The following is a 21,366-nucleotide window of genomic DNA, read 5'->3' as shown; positions in this document are numbered from 1 at the left end:
TAGCAAAGAAATTGCTGACATTGACAGAAACATAAAAAAGTACAGCACGTGCAATAAAAACTAGTTGAACAATCTTCAGGAACACATGGAAAGAACCCCTCCAAAAATCCTCAAAAGAATGGATCATCATGAAAATAATTTTCAGCATATTATCACCCATGAGGGAAGTACGATGCATAGCATATGGAAGTCTCAGCATTGAACTAGACATCTTACACCAAAATATATATCATAGCAGCCACTTGTGAAGATTTCTTATGCATCGATCATATATAAGGGCAAATCCATATACCATCATTATAACATCCATTATACCAAGGGAAGATAATGAAAGATAGCACAATTATCTATCAATCATTATTGTTGTGTTGATCTCATCACACCAGTAAAGAGATAACAGAGAGAGCGTGATCAAGTGTCAATTACCATCATAGTTTTGATCAGCAAGTGTATATGCAGTTGATGGATATGTGAACCATGAAATAGCACTCAGTAAGTGTATCGCTCAAGAATTGATCATGGATAAATGATCAGCATAAACGCTCATCTCTTAGTACCGACTGGAAGAAGATTAAGAAGATCGATGATTATATCAAACATTGGAAAAAACATATTATCTCTATTGCCACCCAACAGAAATTAAATTACTTGATAATTAGTCATATTATATTTTTCTCTCTATTTTTTCTTTCTTTGGTTCTCTTTATTTTATTCATTTATCTCGTTCTTTTATCCTATTTTTATCCTCAATTTTCTTTTTGTCTTGTTCAACACTGTTCCTTTATTTTATTTTATTTTTGCTATATTTCTCTATGTCCTTGTATATTTATTTAAATTTATATCTACTAGGACATTTTTCCTATCATATATGTTATTGTTCTTTTTCAGTCATTTTTTATACTGTACATACTTTTATTCCTATTTATTTATCTCTTTCTTTTATTTATCTTTTATTATCTTCTCTTCAATCTTTTTATATAGTTTTATTATTAAATTTATTTATTTTCTTTTATATAGTTTTATTAAACTTTTTTGTTCCTATATTAATCTTATTTTCTCATTTTTTGTTTGTTGTTTTTATTTTTAACTTTTGTTAAGTTTGAATGTATCTTTTAATCTTTTGTTCTTTTTACATCCTCTCTTCCCTTTGACCTAATTTCGTCTTCCTGCCTCTATTTATATTCTGGAGTCTGCAGTTTTTCTATCTTTTATGCTCTTTAGCTATGGCTTCATCCTGACGATGGATCATGTGGAATGATCCAAAATGTTTATGATGAAAAACTACGCACAGTTTAATCCAGAAATGCTTGTATCTAATAAATGAAATAAACAAATTAATAAACAGCAATTATACAAAGGTAGAAATCAGTGATTAAAACCATTTCGTGTAAGTAATGGAAGGTTGTGATTAAGGGAAATGGAAGGATACAATTAAGGGACATGTCTGTTCCAGGATGGGGGAAAGACTGCTCTATTTTATTGATCCAATATTACTCAGATATTTGAAGATACAAGTCAAGAAATCAGTTAAGAAATGGCACAGCAAGGAGAAGCAGATCAGATCATTCATGACAATGCAGGAGAGATTTCTGATATGAGTAATGCTTTGAAGTTTAACTGATCTAAACAATGATGTGTGTGCATTGAGAAGTGATTTGATTAGAGAGAAAACAGCCTACGACGCAGACCACAAAACAAGCTGATCAGTTTGCATTTCATGTTAGCTTGTTTCAAATTGTTCTCCATTCGTTACAGCGTAGTTTGACGCTTTGCAAGTCAAATGTTGGAAGATTTACATACCACAATCGGGGGCCTGAATCGAGAAGATACTGCAAGATACTGAATAAGATCAGTCTTATTTTGGATGAAGCGATAGATTAGATTTGGGAACATTGGTCAAGTGATCTAGAAGAAAGAGTGGAGAGACATAGAGAGAGATTAGACAAGTGGTCGAAAATCTACCAAGCAAAACCAATTCCAAGGATCATGTGAATGAAAATGATGTGCGTGATTTGTTAATCTAATTTTGAAGTGGCATAAGAGATGTGCGATTTGGGTTGCAATGAACACTGGCCCGGTTGGGTCCTCATTGCATGATCTCCATCGAGCTAACATATGATAGGAAGTTATTATCGAGGAGAGTGGATGATGATCCTTTGATTTATAGCATGACTCCCTTACTTTTCTTTGTTTATTGAGGCAGTAGAAAATTTTGCCAAAGTAAATTTCTTATTAACGTGTTTAGACTATTAAATTATTTTTAATAAAAAATAAATGTTGATATTTCTATTGCTCTACCAACCCATATTGTTGATGTTTGGTAGCTTCAGTTGGATGAACCTATATATATAATTATATATGAGATATAATTTATATATATGTGTTCGTCAATATATGAGATATAAGTTTATTATTATATGAGATAAATTAATATAATTATATAATTTTATATATATATATATATATATATATATATATATATAACTATGATTAATTTTTTATTATATTAATTATCTAATTAATGAATAGCATAGTAACACAGGGATGCGTCCCCCCCCTTTTTGCCCCACATCCCAAAGACTTCAACGCACCGAGGACTAGGGGACTCCCTCCCCCCGTCCCCAACAACGCCACCAGATTCCACCACCTCCACTAGATCCACCATCTCCACCAAGGATGGGGGACATCCTGATGTTGACTATTTGCATATCTATTTAATGTTCGATGTTCCAATTCAATGCAATGTTCAAGTATTTACTCTTTTACATCTTTATATCTTATATTGCAATCATATTTTCATAACAAGCATTTTAAGTACCATATGTATATATATATATATATATATATATATACCCCCCCTCCTGTCCCCTGCCACTGTCCCCCCGCCATCCCCCCACCGTCCCCAAATTAAGGCCCCTTTGTCCCCCCATCCCAGAAACTTGTACCCCTGTTCCACCGTCCCCCCGTCCCCCAAAGGGGTGTAACTATGATGAATAGACATGTCCCATGAAGGGACATGTCTCTTCATGGCTTATTCTCATTATATATATAAGAGGTCGCTACCATTTGGAAAATACATATCTAATAAGGCAGTGCTTAGTACATTTGCAGCAGATCCTTAGGAAAAAAACATGTTATCAGAGCAGCTACAAACTCCTGGGATAAGAGATCTTAGGACAACACAAAAAAAGGAATACATGCTCTGAAGTTGTAAATAGCTCGAGCATCATGTTAAGATTACAACCAGGTTGGAAGGAAAATCAATTGGAGAAGTGGATTCTCCATGCTCTCTACAGATTATTATGAAGTAATTGGTAAAATACTTGCTTGTTATTAACAAAGACCCAAAAGGTCATTATATACAAAAGAATAAAACAATGTTTCCTTGGGAAACGATCATAAAGAATAAAAACGTTCTATTCTAACAAAGAAAGCTAAAAAAAATGAAAGCAAACTAAAGCTAACTAGATATTTACAATAGATAACCATTAAATAATAATAGACAATTATCTATTATCGTAATACCCTTCCTTCATGGTTAGTCTATCTAGAACACTAAGTTGTCCTTTGAATTTGACAAACTTATCAGGACCAAGAGGCTTGGTGAGAATGTCTACAATCTAATCTGTGGTAGGAACATACTACAAATCTATAGTCTCGTCTTCAACCAACTGTCGTATGTAATGACAATGAACATCCACATGCTTTGTTCATTCATGGAAGATTGGATTTCGTGCTAACTTAATAACACCTTTGTTATCAACAAACAGAGTAGTCGGTCCTGTTGGTGACATTTGCATATCTCCAAGCATCCAATGAAGTCAAACAGCTTCAAATCCTACCTTAATAGTCCCTCTGTATTCGGCCTTTGTAGAGAGAGAAATTGCCTGTTGCTTCTTACTAGTCCATGTGACTGCATCGGATCCCAAACTGAACACATCCAAAAGTTGACTTTTTATAATCAACAGAGTTTGCCCAATCTGAATCTGTAAAACCACTAAGTTTAGGATTAGAACTTCGAGAGTACAGAAGTCCATAATCTAAAGTGCCCTTCACATAATGAAGCACACACTTTGCTGCCATCTAATGATCAGCCTTAGGAGCTGTCATAAAGCGTGAAATATAGCTGACTGCAAAGCTGATATCAAGCCTAGTAGCAATAGATGAGGCTACCTACTAGTTGCCTGTATGTAGTATCATCAACAGAAGGAAAATCAGACTTTGAGGATAACTTGAGACCTTTCTCCATAGGTGTAGATGTAGGCTTGCAATCTTGCATACGAAATTTGTCTAACAAGGCCCTGGCATATTTAGACTGAGAGATGAATATACCAAAAGACTGTTGCCAAATCTCAACACCTAGGCAATAATGCATGAGCCCAAGGTCAGTCATATCAAAAGGCTGGCATAAATTCTATTTGATTCCATGAATCAAAGATGTCAAACTGCCAGTGATGATCAAATCATCCACATAAATAACCAAAAGGATGATGACACTGTCAGTAGTCTTGATGTACAGATTTGAGTCTGAAGAACTCATCTTGAAGCCTTGATCGCTGAGGTACTTATCAATTTTTATATGCCACGCCCGAGGAGCCTGCTTCAAGCCATAGAGAGCTTTTACCAATTTGAGAACCTGATGGTCTTTACCAGCAACCTTGAAACTAGAAGGTTGCGTCATGTAGACCTCTTCATGGAGATCACCATTCATGAAAGCACTCTTGATGTCCATCTGATGGACCTTCTAGCCAAACTGTGTTGTCATGACTAGGACTAATCTGATGGTGCTCATCTTTGCAATAGGAGCAAAGGTCCCCTCATAATCAATGCCCTAAAGCTGAGAAAATCCCTTCGCCACTAAACGAGCTTTGTACTTATCCCTTTGTACTTATCCAAAGTACCATCCGATTTGTATTTGATTTTGTAAACCCATTTGCACCCAATGGGTTGTTTCCCTGGTGGAAGATTAGAAAGGACCTAGGTGTTGTTCTTTAGCAGGCTCTTGTATTCAAATGTCGGCCTGTTCCCACTCTGGAATTCCTTTAGCCTCAGAATATGTTTGAGGTTCAAACACATTGTGAATGTTGGCCATGAGAGCAAAGTTAACAGAATCTGTAATTTTGCTCTTTTTTCAAGTAGTTCTCCCATCAATGAGCTCATCATCAGGAAGATCAGCAAGTGTCTTAGCCCACCACGTAGGCCGAAGGGGAGAACGACCAACATGAGTATCAGGAGATGCTTGGTGATCAAGTTCCTCATCAAAAGAATTTGGATCAAACTCAAGTGAAGCATCTACAAATTGAGGTGATCCTGCAGGAGAAGCCGGAGGTGTCTGTACAAGGATCATTGGAATAACTGGAGCTACAGGAGCAACTGGAGCCCTCCCATCAAGTGGACCTAACGGAAGCCAAATTCCCAAATCATGAGCCTTCATAGGCTGATCTGTTGGATCAAGAACAGGAGAAACAGGCATGAAAGGGCCTCGTTGCTCATCAAAGACTACATCACAACTGTAGATGAGACGAGATGTCTCAACATCGATCAAGCGATAGGCTTTCTGAAGACTGTTGTATCCAGCAAGCATGAGTTTCTGACTCTTGGTATCCAACTTGGTGCGTGACGCATCAGGGATCCAAACAAAAGCAAAGGAGCCAAAAACCTTCAGGTGACTAATTATGGGCTTGCGACCTGACCAAGCCTCTTCTGGAGTTTTACCTTTGATTGCCACTGTGGGTGACCGGTTCAACAAATAAATTGCAGTGTTAACTACTTCTGCCCAAAACTTATTCAGAACATGTTTGTGTTTGAGCATGGATTGAGCCATCTTGGTGATTGTCCAGTTCCGACGTTCAACTACATTGTTTTGTTGTGGCATGTAGAGTGTGGTTAACTAGTGTTTGATGCCATGTGTATCCACGAAGCTAGAGAAAATATTAGAACAAAATTTCCCAAACTCTTTTTCAACTAAAGGTTTAAACTTTTGAAATACAGGAAATGCATCTGATTTCTTTTTAAGGAAATACACCCACATTTTTCTACTGATTTAAATCATCAATAAACAACAGAAAATACCTGGACCCAAGAGCAGGAGTGGCCATAGGGCCACAAATATTGGCATGTACAAGCTGAAGTACCTGAGAAGCTCACCATGAATCGCCATTGGTGAAAGATGTGCAATGTTTCTTCCCAGCCTGGCATGCATCATAAACTCCAAGCTATTGAGTCTGAATCTCTGGCAATCCGAGAACAAGCTCATCCCAAGCTGTTGAGTCTGAATCTCTGGCAATCCGAGAACAAGCTCATCCCAAGCAAGTTGTGAGAGATAATGCACATTTAAGTGCCCATATCGCTGATACCAAAGTGTGCTGACAGAAGACCACCAAGCAGCCATAGCTAAGTCCCGAGAATCACTAGAATCAGTAAGTTTGAAAAGACCATCCTCAAGACCCACTACAACAGTAGATTGAGTCACCCGATGAGTGATGGTGTATCGATGTGAACTGAAGGTGACATCCAAGTGTGGAGAATGTTGTAGCAATTGACTAACTAAGAGTAGATTTAGTTCCATCCTTGGAATGTAGCACACATCGAGTAATATGAGATTCCTCCCAATAGACTAAATTTGAATGTTGCCTTTGTCGACAACCGTGTACTCTTCTCCGCCACCAAAAATAACAGAGTCTGAATAAGGTTGGTAGTCAATAAACTAGTCTCTACAATGAGTGAAATGACAAGAGGCACTTGAATCAATGTACCAAGCAGACGACTTCACATGATCTACAGGTCTTTTAGCCATGAAGGCGTAAAAGTAGACTCTGTCTGCTTAGTGTGTTTTGCATTGTTCGCTTTGGGTTATGAACCCGATTGCTTGGATTGTGTAGCTAATCATTTCCGACATTCAACCTTCATGTGTCGAAACTTGTGGCAGTAGTTGCATTGAATGTTCTTCTTTCGGGAACAATTTGATGCTAGAGCATAAGACTTTTGCTGAGATGGTTGCTGAAACTTGCCTTTATCCTTCTGAAAGGATTTCGCAACAAAGGCTTGCTCTGTGGAGGTGGAACAGGAGCTGCTACCGAACTGTTGTTTCCACCAATATTGCTGAAGCAGCAGTATGCAGAGATCAGTGAACTTCAAATCAACACTAGAAGATGTGATGTTGAGAGTCTCAATAAAATGCTCATAGGACTTTGGTAAACTCCGAAGAGTGATAACCACAATATCCTCTTCCTCCATCTTGCAACCGATGGCAAGTAACTGATCACAGATTTCCTGAATCCGATTCAGGTGCTCCTGGAGCGAGGTGCGCTCATCTATGACAATAGAAAACAGAGTGTCTTTCAAAAAGAAAGCTCTATTTTTGTCAGAAGTCTCGTGAAGACCTGAGAGATGTGTCCAGATCTCAACAACTGTCTTGCCGAATGGAATCTGAGAAAGCTGAACATCAGCCACATATAATTTAAGAACATTACCACCTCCCGATTATTCAAATCCCATGTATCTTGATCAAGACCAGGCGAAGTCAGACGCTTTGTAACACCCAGAACAAGTTGATCGGTGTTCCGATATTCAAAAATTGCGATGATCCATTGCTTCCAAGTGCCATAATTTCGACCATTGAATTTGGAGTTGTGCTTAAGCGAAATGTTTGTCAAAGATGCCATGGAACGTGAAAATCTATGAAGGCGCGTTCTTTGAGGCAAAAAAACAAAAGACCTAGAAAATTCGAACAATGACCTAGAAGAGAGCTCAAAAAAACTAGAAGAAATATGTTGCTGTTTTCTGGATCCGCTGGCTCAAAAATTGAGGCATGAAAAATGAGGCACCCAAAAAAATCGGACAACCCAGTTGAGCTCTTGAAAAACCCACCAGGAATTTGTGATCAAAAACAAATTCAAGCACAAAAATTAGTGTTTCAAAGAAAACCCTAGCTAGTGGCCATTAATGATCGAAATTACAAAAAAATGGTGTTTTGCGGGCAGAAAAATGGCCAATTTTACTCAAAACAAAGGTGTTTTGGCTAAGACAACAGAAAGGATGAGTAAACAACACCAAAAACGTTTAAGAAATCGTACGAAAAATCACAAGTTGCAAGCTGAAAAAATGAAACTTTTGCAAATGCAATTTTTAGGAAAAAACGCCCAAGAAAATACACCTCTTTTCAAACGAAATCGCAGATTTGTCTCTAAAACCCTAGCCATGACTAGGTATTATGGAGCACATAAAACACTTCAAAAAGAATTTTGAAATTTTTTGGAGCATATAATTTCGAAAGAAATTATAAAAAATTTGGAAAATTTTGAAGTCTAGGCTCTGATACCATATTACAAAGTAATTGGTAAAATACTTGCTTGTTATTAATAGAGACCAAAAGGTCATTATATACAAAAAAAATAAAACGATGTTTTCTTAGGAAACAATTGTAAAGAATAGAAACATTCTATTCTAACAGAGAAAGCTTAAAAAAAACGAAAGTAAACTAAAGCTAACTAGATATTTGCAATAGATAACCATTAACTAATAATAGACAATTATCTATTATCGTAATACAGATCACTAAAGTGCTTCCTATGAATGGATATGTGCAGGGTCTTCCAAATCTCTAAAAAATCACTGTATGATGTCGCTAAAAATAATAAAAATATCGATTCTAATTATCTGAGAAAACAATAGAATGATCAAGTGTTGGTGTTGTTGTTCCAGCTGAGTTTGATACATCAATGACACAGAAAAGGCAATGATTCGTATGAGAAACATCTACCACATACAGATCAGCATATAGTTGAAGTCTTAAGATAGCTGCACTTGGTTGTTCTCAAAGATTCACGCGGCTAGAACAATTATCTTCCACCATCATCGAGGCTAATTGTCCCTTCATATATGTATTGCAGAAGTCTTTGGATTCCTGAAGGGTTCAAATTGAACTTGGGATATTCACAGAAGTAATATCAATTGGACTAAGGCAGCGATCGTGATAACTCAGAGATAATGGAGTTATTACCAAAGATTAAAGGAAAAAGAATTAACTAATAATAAAGTCGTCATGAATTAATGAATTTGAAAGTCGGCTGGAGTTTGCAGGCAACATAAAGAGATCAGATTTATTGAATGAAAAATATATAAAAATGGTTATGTACTAACAATGAAAAAGATATACATTAACAAACAAAGGAAGGAGCGGGTTTTTCCATGGGGTCAACCCCTTATGACAAGGAGCCATTGCGTACCATCAAGCTATGAAATAAAAATGGGATGTCGATTTGCAAACACGATGGTATATTAATGGTTTAGGTCTGATCATACACAAAGTAGGCATGTTTAATGTGTTCACTTGGAATAATCAATTGTTTTCACATCATCACATTCATGGATACCAACTTGAGGTCACACATCACTTTTGCATGGAGTATGGCCCTGTCTGCATGCACTGCTTCCTCTAGCACACAGTTATCCTCTTAGCACCCGGCAGTGTGTACAGCTTAGCGATCCTGCCGTTTGATTTGGACAATATGTTTAGAACGGCAATAGTGCATCATTTCATTAGTATCTAGTTGTAATCAACCTATGCATATGTGCCTCCTTCAATTCCATTTTCCAAGAGAAAGAAATTGTTAATCAATCAACAGTCTCGTTACATGGAGATTAGACCCATGTACTTGGGAAAAATGTGCCTCAACAATTGAATCCTCCAAGTCGGGCATTACATAAGAAAAGCAAGCAGATAACCATCAATATGCGTGTAAGGAATAAGAACCTTGACGTTGACCACGTAATGAGAAAGAACTTTGTAACAGATTGAACATTGATATCAGGACCCACATCCTCATTGAGGAAGTTAGGTAAATATATCATTACACAAGTGGATAATGTATCCTGAGGGAGTAATTGTGTTTATAAGAGTATTCAATTTATAATTATTGAGACAAAAGCTTTACGAGGATTTGTAAGGAAATGAAATAAATTTAAATGGGATAAAACTTAATATGGCTTATTCCAATAAGATGGAATAATATTAATTAGTATTAATATTAAGAATTAAATAAAATATAATCTCATTTAGACAAATTTAAGAAGATTAAATAAAGGAAATAATATGTTGAAAATATAGATCATAGTATATATATAGGAAATGGAAGATATATGTTCAAAGCATATACATTTATCTATATTATATTGGGATGATCTTATATTATTATATAGAATTATTTATTATCCTTAAGTATTATCTCTTATCTATATTTCTATATGAGCTATGTGCCTTGATCTTTTCCTCCGAGAATGTTATTGCAAGAAGAGGGAGATTGAGATTAAAAGGGACCCCGACATTTCATTAGAGGCAACCTTGAAAGAGAGGGAGTAGATAGAGGATATGATTCAGTCAACCTTCGGTGATCTCGGTCATATTGATTCAGAGGGAGTAAACCATGTTGAGATGAATCTCGTTGTGATTCAAAAATATACCTCGTGACTATGTGTTTTTAATGGGCCTATCCCCTGTGTACATCATGAGGAAGTGGCGACTTCCAAATGATATCATTTGTATTTGCAGAAGTTATTGAAAGGTGACGATCTTACAATAACTTAATTTTCTATTGTGATGGATATCTTATGATGTCTATGCAGATCATGATAGATTGTACTTTGCATGGTGGATGTTTATATGGTATACATTATGAGAATGTGTGTGTGCATACCTTATAATCATTTTTTAGTACCTGATGAATGTTATGCAAATTGAAGTTTTGGAGGGCCATTACATAGAGTACTCAGTGAATATCATGCAACTTGATGTTCAGGAAGGCCATTACTCACAGTGCTTCATAAATATCTTGCATCTCAAAACATTTTGGAAGGCCATTACTCAAAAGAGTACTCGGTGAATATCGAATGTTGATATTCTGGGAGACCAATACTCATGACATCAGATGTGATATCAAAACCTTTTGAGTGTTAGGATAAACCACGGACAGAAATAAAAACTACATGCAAATATAACTAATAACAGAAAAATAATAGATCACACAGAAATGAACACAAGGTACCAAGATTTAACGTGGTTCACCCAATCCCTGGGCTACGTCCACCAAAACAGCAAGTTTGATCTTATTACAATCCAGTGATTACAACCTGATTACAATCCGTAATCCCTTACAGCTCAATACCGCCGCAAGAACCAATTTCGCATCACAACATAATGAAAAATACCCAACCCTAAACCCTTCTATACAAGTATTAAACCGCTTTAGGGTTATAACATGTCGACCATATGTCGGCCATAATATGTCGGCTACCATGTCGGCCACAGCCCAAAAAAAATTTCTATTTATGAAGTATGTACAGTACTTTCCTGATCAATCACCATAATCTAACATTGAGTACTTGGTGAATATCAAATGTCAATATTTTGGGAGACCAATACTCATGATATCAAGTGTGATATCAAAACCTTTTGAGTACTTGGTGAATACTGAATGTCGATATGGAGACCAATCCTCATGATATCGAATGTGATATCAAAATGTTACTTAGAGTATTTGGTGAATATCATTTGTTGATATCTTGGAAGACCAATTCTCATGATATCAAAATGGTGGATATCTTATGATCAAAGATATCCTTAAAATTTGTCATTCCTAATATTATAAATGGTGTAATATTTGTCGTGTTTATCCTCCCTAGCTAAGAGGGAGTGTTAATGTTTGGTAGCTTCCGTCGGATAAACCTATATATATGATTATATATGAGATATAATTTATATATGTTATAATATATAACTATATTACTATGATTAAACTTTTATTATATTAATTATCTAATTAATAAATACACGTCCCATTTCATGGGACATGTGTCTTCATAGCTTATTCTCATTATATACATAAGAGGACGCAGCTATTTGGAAAACACATACCTAATAATGCAATGCTTAGTAAATTTGCAGCAAATCCTCAAGAAAATAATGTTTGCATTCTATAAGGAAATTTAGTGATATATGTTTGCATTATATTTAGTGATATAGACAATGATTGCATTTTATATGGAAATTTAGTAATATTATTTAGTATTTCGATAATTTAATGTTATAATTTCTTATATAATAAGTTTAGAGATGTTTAAATTTAATTGAGCATCATTTGAATGTTCTTTATTTTTGTAATATCATGATATAAATATGTTAACTTGATTGATACTAGCTTCTAGAAAGTTTATATCAAAATGTTCAAAAACATCATTTCAAATAATGTTGAAAGGTGAGAAGATAGTAGTTGATGTATGTCGATGATTGTCAAGGCTTCTATTCTATGTTCCCCGGGGACACATCCTCCCTAAAAAGGCCAGCATTTCGGGGACAAGGACATCCCCATCCCAAGGACCTCATTGGGGACTTGCATCTATCCCCAATTTTTTAACACAAAAAATTTTTAAAATAAACAAAAATGTCACTTTTGTCATCCCCATTTATTGTCCCCCCCGTCCCCAAAATCGGCAAAAAAAATTGTCGTCCCGAAAACCCGTCTCACTGTCCCCTGCCGTCCTCGTCCCAAAAACTCGCAGGAACATAGATTCTATTTGATAGTTCTTGCCTTTGAGGTTTATGTTGCTTGTAGACTATACAGATAGGTTTATGTTGCTAGAAGACTATAAAGATAGCTTTATTTGATTTAATTTTATTTGATAGTGGTTGTCATAATTCTTACGTTATCTTGTTATCATTATCTTTAATAAAGATGATCTTTCCTTTGCACAAGTATTGATCTAAAGTGCCTATTTTAGTAACAGTAGATCACAACGTACAATTCTATGCTTTGAGCTTGTTATTATATGATATAATATTTAATCAAGATGCTTGGATTTATCATATAATCTTCCATAGGCTTTACTATAAACAAGTGATGTTGTTAGAGTGCTAGTTAACACTTGATTCTAATCATCTTTGTAGCCTACAACTAGATAATGATGTTCATAAATAATTATCTTTTTGACAACTACATTACCCTTCCTTGTGCTCAAATTACTATCTACTTACCTCATTATCCTAGATATCTATTCTTGTTCACCAATCATATTCATCTCATGTTCTTACAACAAGTTGAGTGTTGCAAAAAGTAAACCTAATTAACGCAATCATACATGTGTTTTTAATGATAACCTTTATTACGGACTGGTACTGATCTTATCATAGTAAGGACTATTATTGTTTTGATTTTTCGGAGTCCTTGTTTCCCCTAGTGGATGGCAGTCAATGGAGAAACTCTCTAGGGATTTGGACCCAAGAAAGCGTTGCAGAAGCACTTTCATGCCTTACAAATAGATGGTTTGAAATTAAAAAAGTCGAACTAAAAAGTCCCCAAGCTTGATGTAGGCAAGGCCATCAACGACAAGCCCCTAACACTTGTCTTTAAAGAGATGAAGTAAATTGTCTCACTCAATAATATTCGTCTAGATAAGAATTGATGAAGGTTACATTTATTATTATGTATCAACTTTTCATGGATCTTATGTCATGCATCTAGTCATGTAGACATGTGTGTATTACAAGTATAAGGGCATCATAAATGCAATAAAATACAAAATAGTGAAACTCAAGTATGCAATTATGTTTGTTATTCAAACATACCAATAAACATCCATTCCAAGCATATTCTTTATACTCCTAGTTTCTAGTTATATGATATGTAGGATCATACTTTGTTGCAATAATAATGTAGTAGATTATTGTTTTTAAAATACATACATATATACATACATATATATATGTATGTATATGTGTGTGTATATATACACACACATATACATACATATATATACATATATGTATGTATGTATGTATATATGTATATGTATATATGTATATGTATATGTATATGTATATGTATATATATATATGTGTATGTATATGTATATGTATATGTGTGTGTGTGTGTGTTTATGTATATGTATATGTATATGTATAAATAAATATACATGTATGTGTGTGTGTGTGTGTGTGTGTGTATATATGATGTATGTTTTAGTGCATGGTTTCTCCTTGCTCCAAGGTTTCCTTGATGCGCATTGCAAATAGGGCTGTGTAATTGAGAGAGACTACTTTCTCAACAAGTTCACAAACTCCCCTGCCTCGGTCTACTCCTTGCCTTGGTAGTGGTGTGTGTGAGTGGTATGTTTGCCATCACGTTTGCCTTGTATATTTTGTTTTTGTTTGTTGTTCCATGAGCCCTAGTGAGTCCTAGCCAAATCTTCCAACTATGTTGAAAGGCTAACAAAACCTAAACCCGTAGCTCTAAACTTCAACTCCAAATCGACCTTGAAACAATAATTAACAAATAGGTACTAAATATTTATGCTTCAGCAATCATATAATTAATTTTCCAATCAAACTAACTTTATTCTGAAAATTGCAAAAGTACCTTTATTTTTAAATTAAACACTTAATCCCTGAAAATTTATCTCCAATGGAAACAAATTTGGCTCAATTGAGAACTTTGTCGTGAATCCACCGTTAGAAAGAATTAGGTGTCACATCAAATCCATAAAAGAATGCTTACTACAAGCCAACAAGTTTCCTTGTAAAGAACACCAACCTCTATCTAGAAGACTCAACTGCCTTCGAAACTAGAGAACTCTATTAAATAAAGTGACCAATTTTATTATTTTATTACTTTTACTTTTGATTAAATTAATCAAATATAGTGACTAATCAATTATTTTAATTAAATTAAATTAATCAATTATTATTAATTAAATAAAGTGACTAATTTTATTATTTTATTACTTTTACTTTTATTATTTTATTTTATTTTATGTCATCCCTTTTATAAAGATATTTTTTTTGGACAATTTAATTGTCAATAAAAAGTTGGGGATGTTATAGTCCTCCTTGCCCAATATTGTTTTTCTTATAGCAATATGTTACATCCCTTGTGGAATTTGAAAATAATTCGTTTTAAGTGCTTCAAAGAAAGTTTGATGTTATATTGAAATATGTTTATTTTGAATCTGATTGGATAGTGATACTTTTGAAGGAATATTGTAATTTGTTAATGAATAATACTGTGTACTGACCTTGGATAATTGCTGGTAAACCTAGCTGATATATGCTACCATTAATGTTTCAAAGTATTATTAGGATGAAAAGAAAGTAGTGGCTAACAGACTCGTCAATGGATGCGGGACAATAGTCATCCTAGAAGAAAGGGAGGGAGAGTATCATTAGGTAGAGAAGGAAAATCTTATGTCTCCACCAATCTCTAGAGAGAGGGAGAGAGATAATATACATTTATATACTTAATGATACTTGTATGGTGGCGCAGAGCTCAATAATAATATACATGCATTGTGCCACAAGTTAATATGATCAAATAATTGAATAAGATCTTCATATTTTTATATTGCATATTTACTCGAATTTGAGATGGAGAATTTAATTAAATAATACAATTTACACTTTCAAACCCAATCCATATTGGTTTCTAGCCAAATTACTTCATCCATATAGGAAGTGATAGTGGTAGAAACACCGCCACCTTGCCACAGCAAGGGGCAACAAAGAGTTCCAACTTGTAACATGCTAATTCTTAACCAATTAAATTTTAAAAGAAATACGAACCATTTCATAAGAAATAAAACTTTTCTTATAACTAACTTTAAATAGGAAATAATTGTTTGCCTTTCACATGAATATGAAAAACATCCAATAACTTATTTAACCAACTTCATCACAAAGGAAATTTGATTTAAAAGAAACTGCCTTCAGGTGACAATAGAATAGCTAACAATATAAAATTGATTCATCGATAAAGGAAATTAATTTAAAAACTAAAATAACTAACCGTACACAAGATAATACAAACCTCTAAATGAAGGAAATGGTTATGCTTTGTTCCTTTGCTAACGTTTGCTCTTGGTGTTTTCCCAAGTGAGGAAGAGTATCATCACAGGCTTTAAGTCCCACCCATGGACCTTTCAGACTCCCACGCAACTTCCTTTAAGAAGTGGTCCAGCATTACACTAGAGGCAAAAACAGTATCCATTCTTATTATCATCAAAGTCTTGGTGTCAAGAACCCACAACCATCTTAGTCAGTAGCACCCTATAGAATTTCGTGCCCGTGAAAATGACCTTTGTGACCAGACATATTAGTGATTCATATAGTGGCAGTTACTACACCATTGAATAGCACCGCCTTAGCTAAAGGTTTACTAATGCAACCATTGTACTTGGTGTTGTCATTATCACCACCTTATTCATATATTGAGCCCTTAAGATTCATTCAGTCTTCCCCAACCTTAACAGGACTTATTGTCACACTTGGCAATAGTCATCCAATAACTTAAGAATGGTGACTCACTGCCATATGCAGAGAACGTCAATGGTTCTTAATAGTTCATGGCCAACTAAGGAAGTCCCTTCCCAACGGTTCTCAGCTGTTAAAATTCATTATTAATATGATTGGTTTAAGCTCCTTCATTTTGTTTTCCTTACAAGGATAAGAAAAGGAATTGTTCCCAAATGTTGTCACGCTTTACTAATCTGATTCAGGTTTGATCCACTGATTCAAGAAAGATGATACAACAATATTATTGATGAAACACTATCATACTTATATAATGATCTGGGTTTGCCCAACAGTAGGATCATTCACCATGAATGAGATTCACAATATTATTATCTCTTAAGTTTATCATTGCAAATTAAGTAATGATTAAGTATTACTCAACAAAAGGGCAGCTTCTTAAGTATATATAGTTGTGCCCAATGTTTGAAGGCTAGGCGTTATGACCATCACGTATTTCTAAGAAGGGTTTTAAGTTTTAACCCTCTGCAAGTTCATAGTAAGATACAAATTTGCATCTGTTATACAGATTAATAGATAATATGCTCAATCCTAGATAATATTCAGAATCTAGATTCACATCTGACATGCAAGTTCATAAGGATAAATGGATTCATATCAAAATTTCAGATTCGTGAAGATATATGGATCAATATCCAAATGAAAGAACTCACAATGATGTGCAGATTTGTAAGGATACACGGAAATCACATCAGAAAGGCAGATCTGTTATAGTTACTGTGACATGGGTTTTCATTCATGTCTGCTAAATCAGATTGGGTTCAACTTAAAAACAGTATTTTTCAATTTTCTTCATTCTCGTATTCAAGTCATGGATTTTCATTGCTAATGCAGATCTTCGTTCAAAGATAAATTATGCCACATCCAGCACACATTAGCCGATATAGAAGGGAGTGTTTTAATATTACCTCCATAATGCTACACCATATACTGCCAGTAGGCATGATTATCATTGAAGTCTGTTGAGCAAAAGAGGCCCTCAGTGCTAGTATAGGTTATTGTTAATTGAATTTCTTATTATTAGAGTTACAGGTTTCCCTAACCTGATTGTTTGAAAGGGTTCAGAAACAATGAAAGGGTTTGCTGATGATATCGGATGAACAGATATGCAGGTTAACTCAACAGAATTCCTCTACAATGATTTCTGCATTCCGGTACATCTGATTATTCACATAATTTCACAGATTTTTTAACAACAGTAGACTTAAGATGATCCTTAGGCTGAGCACTTGTTTCTTTTGCTAATTAGCTAATGACTTCATTCCTCTCTTTCATATCCATTACAAGATTCAAACAGCCGAGGATTATTATTGAATTCAGTATGTATTCTGTGATGATTTATCGATGCCATACGATACTGGCAGATCAGAATGACATTTGATTACTTTGTTATTTGCTATAATATTCTTAAATATTCTTTGAAATGTGAACTTATGAAATCATAATTACTCATATGCACCAAAAATATGTTCAACAAATACGAAAGCTAATGACTAATCTTTGAATCCATGCAATGAAAAGAATATTTGATTCAAGAAAGGCTTGCCTGTCTTGTTTGATGAATATGATGAACAGATGTTGATCTGAGAGTAGACGTGATCTATCAAGTTGAAGCTTTCTCTCTCAGCCCAAAACAATGGAGCTGCTGAATGATAAAGCAAGTCTATCAGCAGTCCCTTAGTGGCTCGACAAGTCATGTACAAATGATTAAACTTCAGATGTAAAATGATTGTGTTATGGTTCCCCCAACTCCCCAATGCAAAAGTACTTTCAAGAATGAAGATTGAAAACCATAAAAACCAAGACCCTCCACTAGAAGGAGTGGTTTCCCCTCAGTGGCAAGAACAGTAACTCACTGTCACCCCAGGGGCAAGGAGTTACTGATTTTAATATTTAGGCTTGGTGAGGTCGGCCTGAAGGTCCTCTCTCTCTCTCTCTCTCTCTCTCTCTCTCTGCTGTTAGTATCTTAATAGTTGGGTTTGGCTAACTGCTATTTTTATTAATAATATCGCTGCTAAATGAGATTACTGCCCCATAAATAATTAGCTTGCTGCCCTAGTTTTCTGTAAGCGCAGCCTACTGTTTATTAATGTCCTTAGCTAATCGCACCCTTACTCCTTAAATATGCACCCTTAGTCTTCATTCAAAGAGTCTCAGTCATATACTTAGAAACAAATTTATTTTGTTTTAAACCTCATTAGGTTTAATAGCCTGGATAAACTCAGTTGGCCTCATATGTATAGTGCCTTCAAGGCGGGGGCGTGACATATCTTGCAAAACATTTTCTAGGATTTCTTATCAGCTCTTTTCCCTTAAAATATATCAAACTTTAAACTTTGCCATTTAAAAAATGTCCTGTATACTGCAAGCTGCAGATTGAAGTTGTGAATTAATTGATGCGGTTTAAGTATGCAAATTTATCAATTATTATAATCATTTATGAGTATACTATATGATGAATATGGGGGAGATTTATAAACCTTTCATTGACTTCTCGGAAGAGTTCTAGACTTGGCAATTAACAATAAGCAAGACCCCTGTTTCCCAAATCACCTGGTAATGAGTGTATTTAGGGAACATGTGGATTATGGAATAGTCTCCTTGGCATACTGTTCAAAAAATATCATTACCTTGAAATTATAATATTAAACTACGCGAATATGGGCTTTGTCTTCTAGTTAATGTCTATCCATTTTACATAATGTCAAGGCACCATTGTGAGTTGATTGAGATATAGTGTACTATGAACATTGAATGTCATTTATTTCCTTTCGCATGTGCATTACTTTGGTAGATTTACTTCCTCTTCCATGATATGTTAAATATATATCCCTCCGTAGCTATCCCAGGGTTCATCTAAGCACACATCCGCATGAATTCGCTCTTCTTGTGCATGGGGATGGGCTTCTGGGGGGTATAGTTCCTCCCAGTAACCCTTCGCCCCTACTATTCTATGGGGAGAGTCTTCATGTGGATGAACATAGAAGTAACTATAAAGGTTCGTTGGGTGTTACAGAATGTTATGTTTCTTCCCATCTGTCCCCAGCCTGGTGCCCTACTATTCTAAAGGGTTCGTTCGTATCCCTGAATCCTGCTTGTGCGCCTTAGCCTTAGTCCTTAGAAATATAGGGGGCAAAGGCAGGAGCTATGAAGCATGAACACATAGGTATGCTAATTATCAGTAACTCGCCTAGTGAATTGGATTACATTATACATGTTGACTACATACTACTAGATCCTTTGGCATGGGTGTTGGGCTTCTTCAGTGGAAAAGCACAGAGAAACCAATGCTCCATGGTTGGGCTGATATCATCTAAATCTCTCTCTTCTGCTTCAAATTATGGAGAAAGGAAATAGAAGAAGAAAATTGCTGTAGTTTGTGACCTACTGATTGAAAGAGTAGATACTCCTTAATTCTGATACGAGAAATGAAATAGAAGAGGTTTTGTCATATGAGAGACTCGAGACTGTTGCACCATATCAGTCGTAAGAAAAAAATTAACCGAACACTGCAAATTTAAGGGGATACCCGGTTACTGCAATCGTTGAATCCCATGTTCTACAATAGTGAAACCCCAAGAAAAAGAAAAACTCACGATTGTTCAATAAACCAAAAGCTAATCAGCAAATCGGGAATATCAGGCCGATTTATACCAGGTATGCTTGAAGAAAATTCCGGTTTTTATTTAATCATAACAGTCAATTTATTTTCTATTTTTAGAAATTATAATTGAACTTTGTTTTCACTTTTGCCTCGCCGAATCAATGCAGTATTCATGGCACACTACTGTATCTCATTCGCTTGTTAAAAAACGATTTCATGGATTAGACATTATAACCTACACGAAACCAGCTTCTTCTAAAATGCTACACCAAGTTCGATGCGTGCAGTTTGAGAATGGCGGAAAAACAACTGATACTGGAATGAAATAGACGAGGCAGCACCATCCAAACATTAATATAAAATAACAAATGCGAATAAAATTCACGGTACCTGCAAGGCTTCGAACTCTTTGAAAACCTTGGTGCGGCTGCTAAGCGTCTGCTTGAATTGCGCGAGTGCCTCAGAGCAGAAGCCGAGCTGAGCAGGGGAAAGACTTAAGCGGGAGGGACGTGCAACATCACCGGCCCGCTTTAAGACGTCATTCGTATCTATGGACTTGGAAGTGCTGGGAATGGTGATGTTCTTATTTGAGGCCGCCATTGCCGACCTGCGTGAAGCCAAAGCGTTCCCCGTCGCGAGAGCGCTTCCCTTGCAGAATTTCTTTGGCCCGTCTCGAAAGCTTTCACCGGCAACTAACCTTTGTTTTCCTCTGGACGCGAGTTCGAATCTGGTGCAGGGCTGTGCTCCCCTATCCTCGTTATCATGCGTTTCAGTTCACGACGTAACTGCACAGAATTCAGTTGAAATATTTTCTTATAACAAATTAGCCTATAGCGAAACACCAATTCTTAATAATAAAAAAGTGGCATTTGTTATTTTTTATTTTTTATTTTTAAAATGGCACTGTTTTGTTTTTTAATGCACGGCATTGTTCCTATGTTGTCATTAGTCAACTCGTTTCAGGAATAGACGTTCGTGATTTGTCAAATAGGTTGTATTTTTAATTTATTTATTTTTAAATATTGGAAGTTATATGGAGAGATGTGAACTTGAAAATTAGAAAATTCTAATAAAGAAATAAAAGTTTTAAAATTTATAATTATTAATGTCTATAAACATTCTTCAATTCCAAAAAGGATAAAATGTGATGTTGTGAGCGTGTCAATATTACCAATTATCTTTTTAGCTTAAATTTGACAACCATATGCATGTCAAGATATATAAAATTATTTTCTTAGAAATAAAAATAAAAAACTTAAATTAGTCCCAAAAATTCAAATATTTCTTGATGTCATAAATTAAATTTTAAATATTTTATAATTGATATCTATCGACATTTCTTTAGATAGATTTATTTAAGATGTCTATACTAGTTTTTTTTTTTTTTTTTTTGTATTAATAATCGGGA

General features: G+C 35.2%; 1 protein-coding gene across 2 annotated transcripts in view; it reads right to left on the bottom strand.

The window, feature by feature from the left end:
* Positions 1–20,745, bottom strand: part of PTP1 (protein tyrosine phosphatase 1) — an 83,089-nt gene extending 62,344 nt beyond the window's left edge. For both annotated transcript variants that reach the window (XM_089793606.1, XM_089793607.1), the window contains exon 1: positions 20,349–20,745. In XM_089793606.1, coding sequence (XP_089649732.1) covers positions 20,349–20,558 — 210 coding nt within the window. In that variant the 5' untranslated portion in view covers positions 20,559–20,745. The remainder of the gene's footprint in view (positions 1–20,348) is intronic.
* Positions 20,746–21,366: the final 621 nt, after the last annotated feature.

The sequence above is a fragment of the Cupressus sempervirens genome, chromosome 7 (genome assembly GCF_028749045.1).
Source record: "Cupressus sempervirens isolate cs-2001-9-10 chromosome 7, ASM2874904v1, whole genome shotgun sequence".
Lineage (NCBI taxonomy): Eukaryota > Viridiplantae > Streptophyta > Pinopsida > Cupressales > Cupressaceae > Cupressus > Cupressus sempervirens.
The sequence above is the reverse complement of the archived record's forward strand: the minus strand, read 5'-3'. Positions and strand labels throughout refer to the sequence as shown.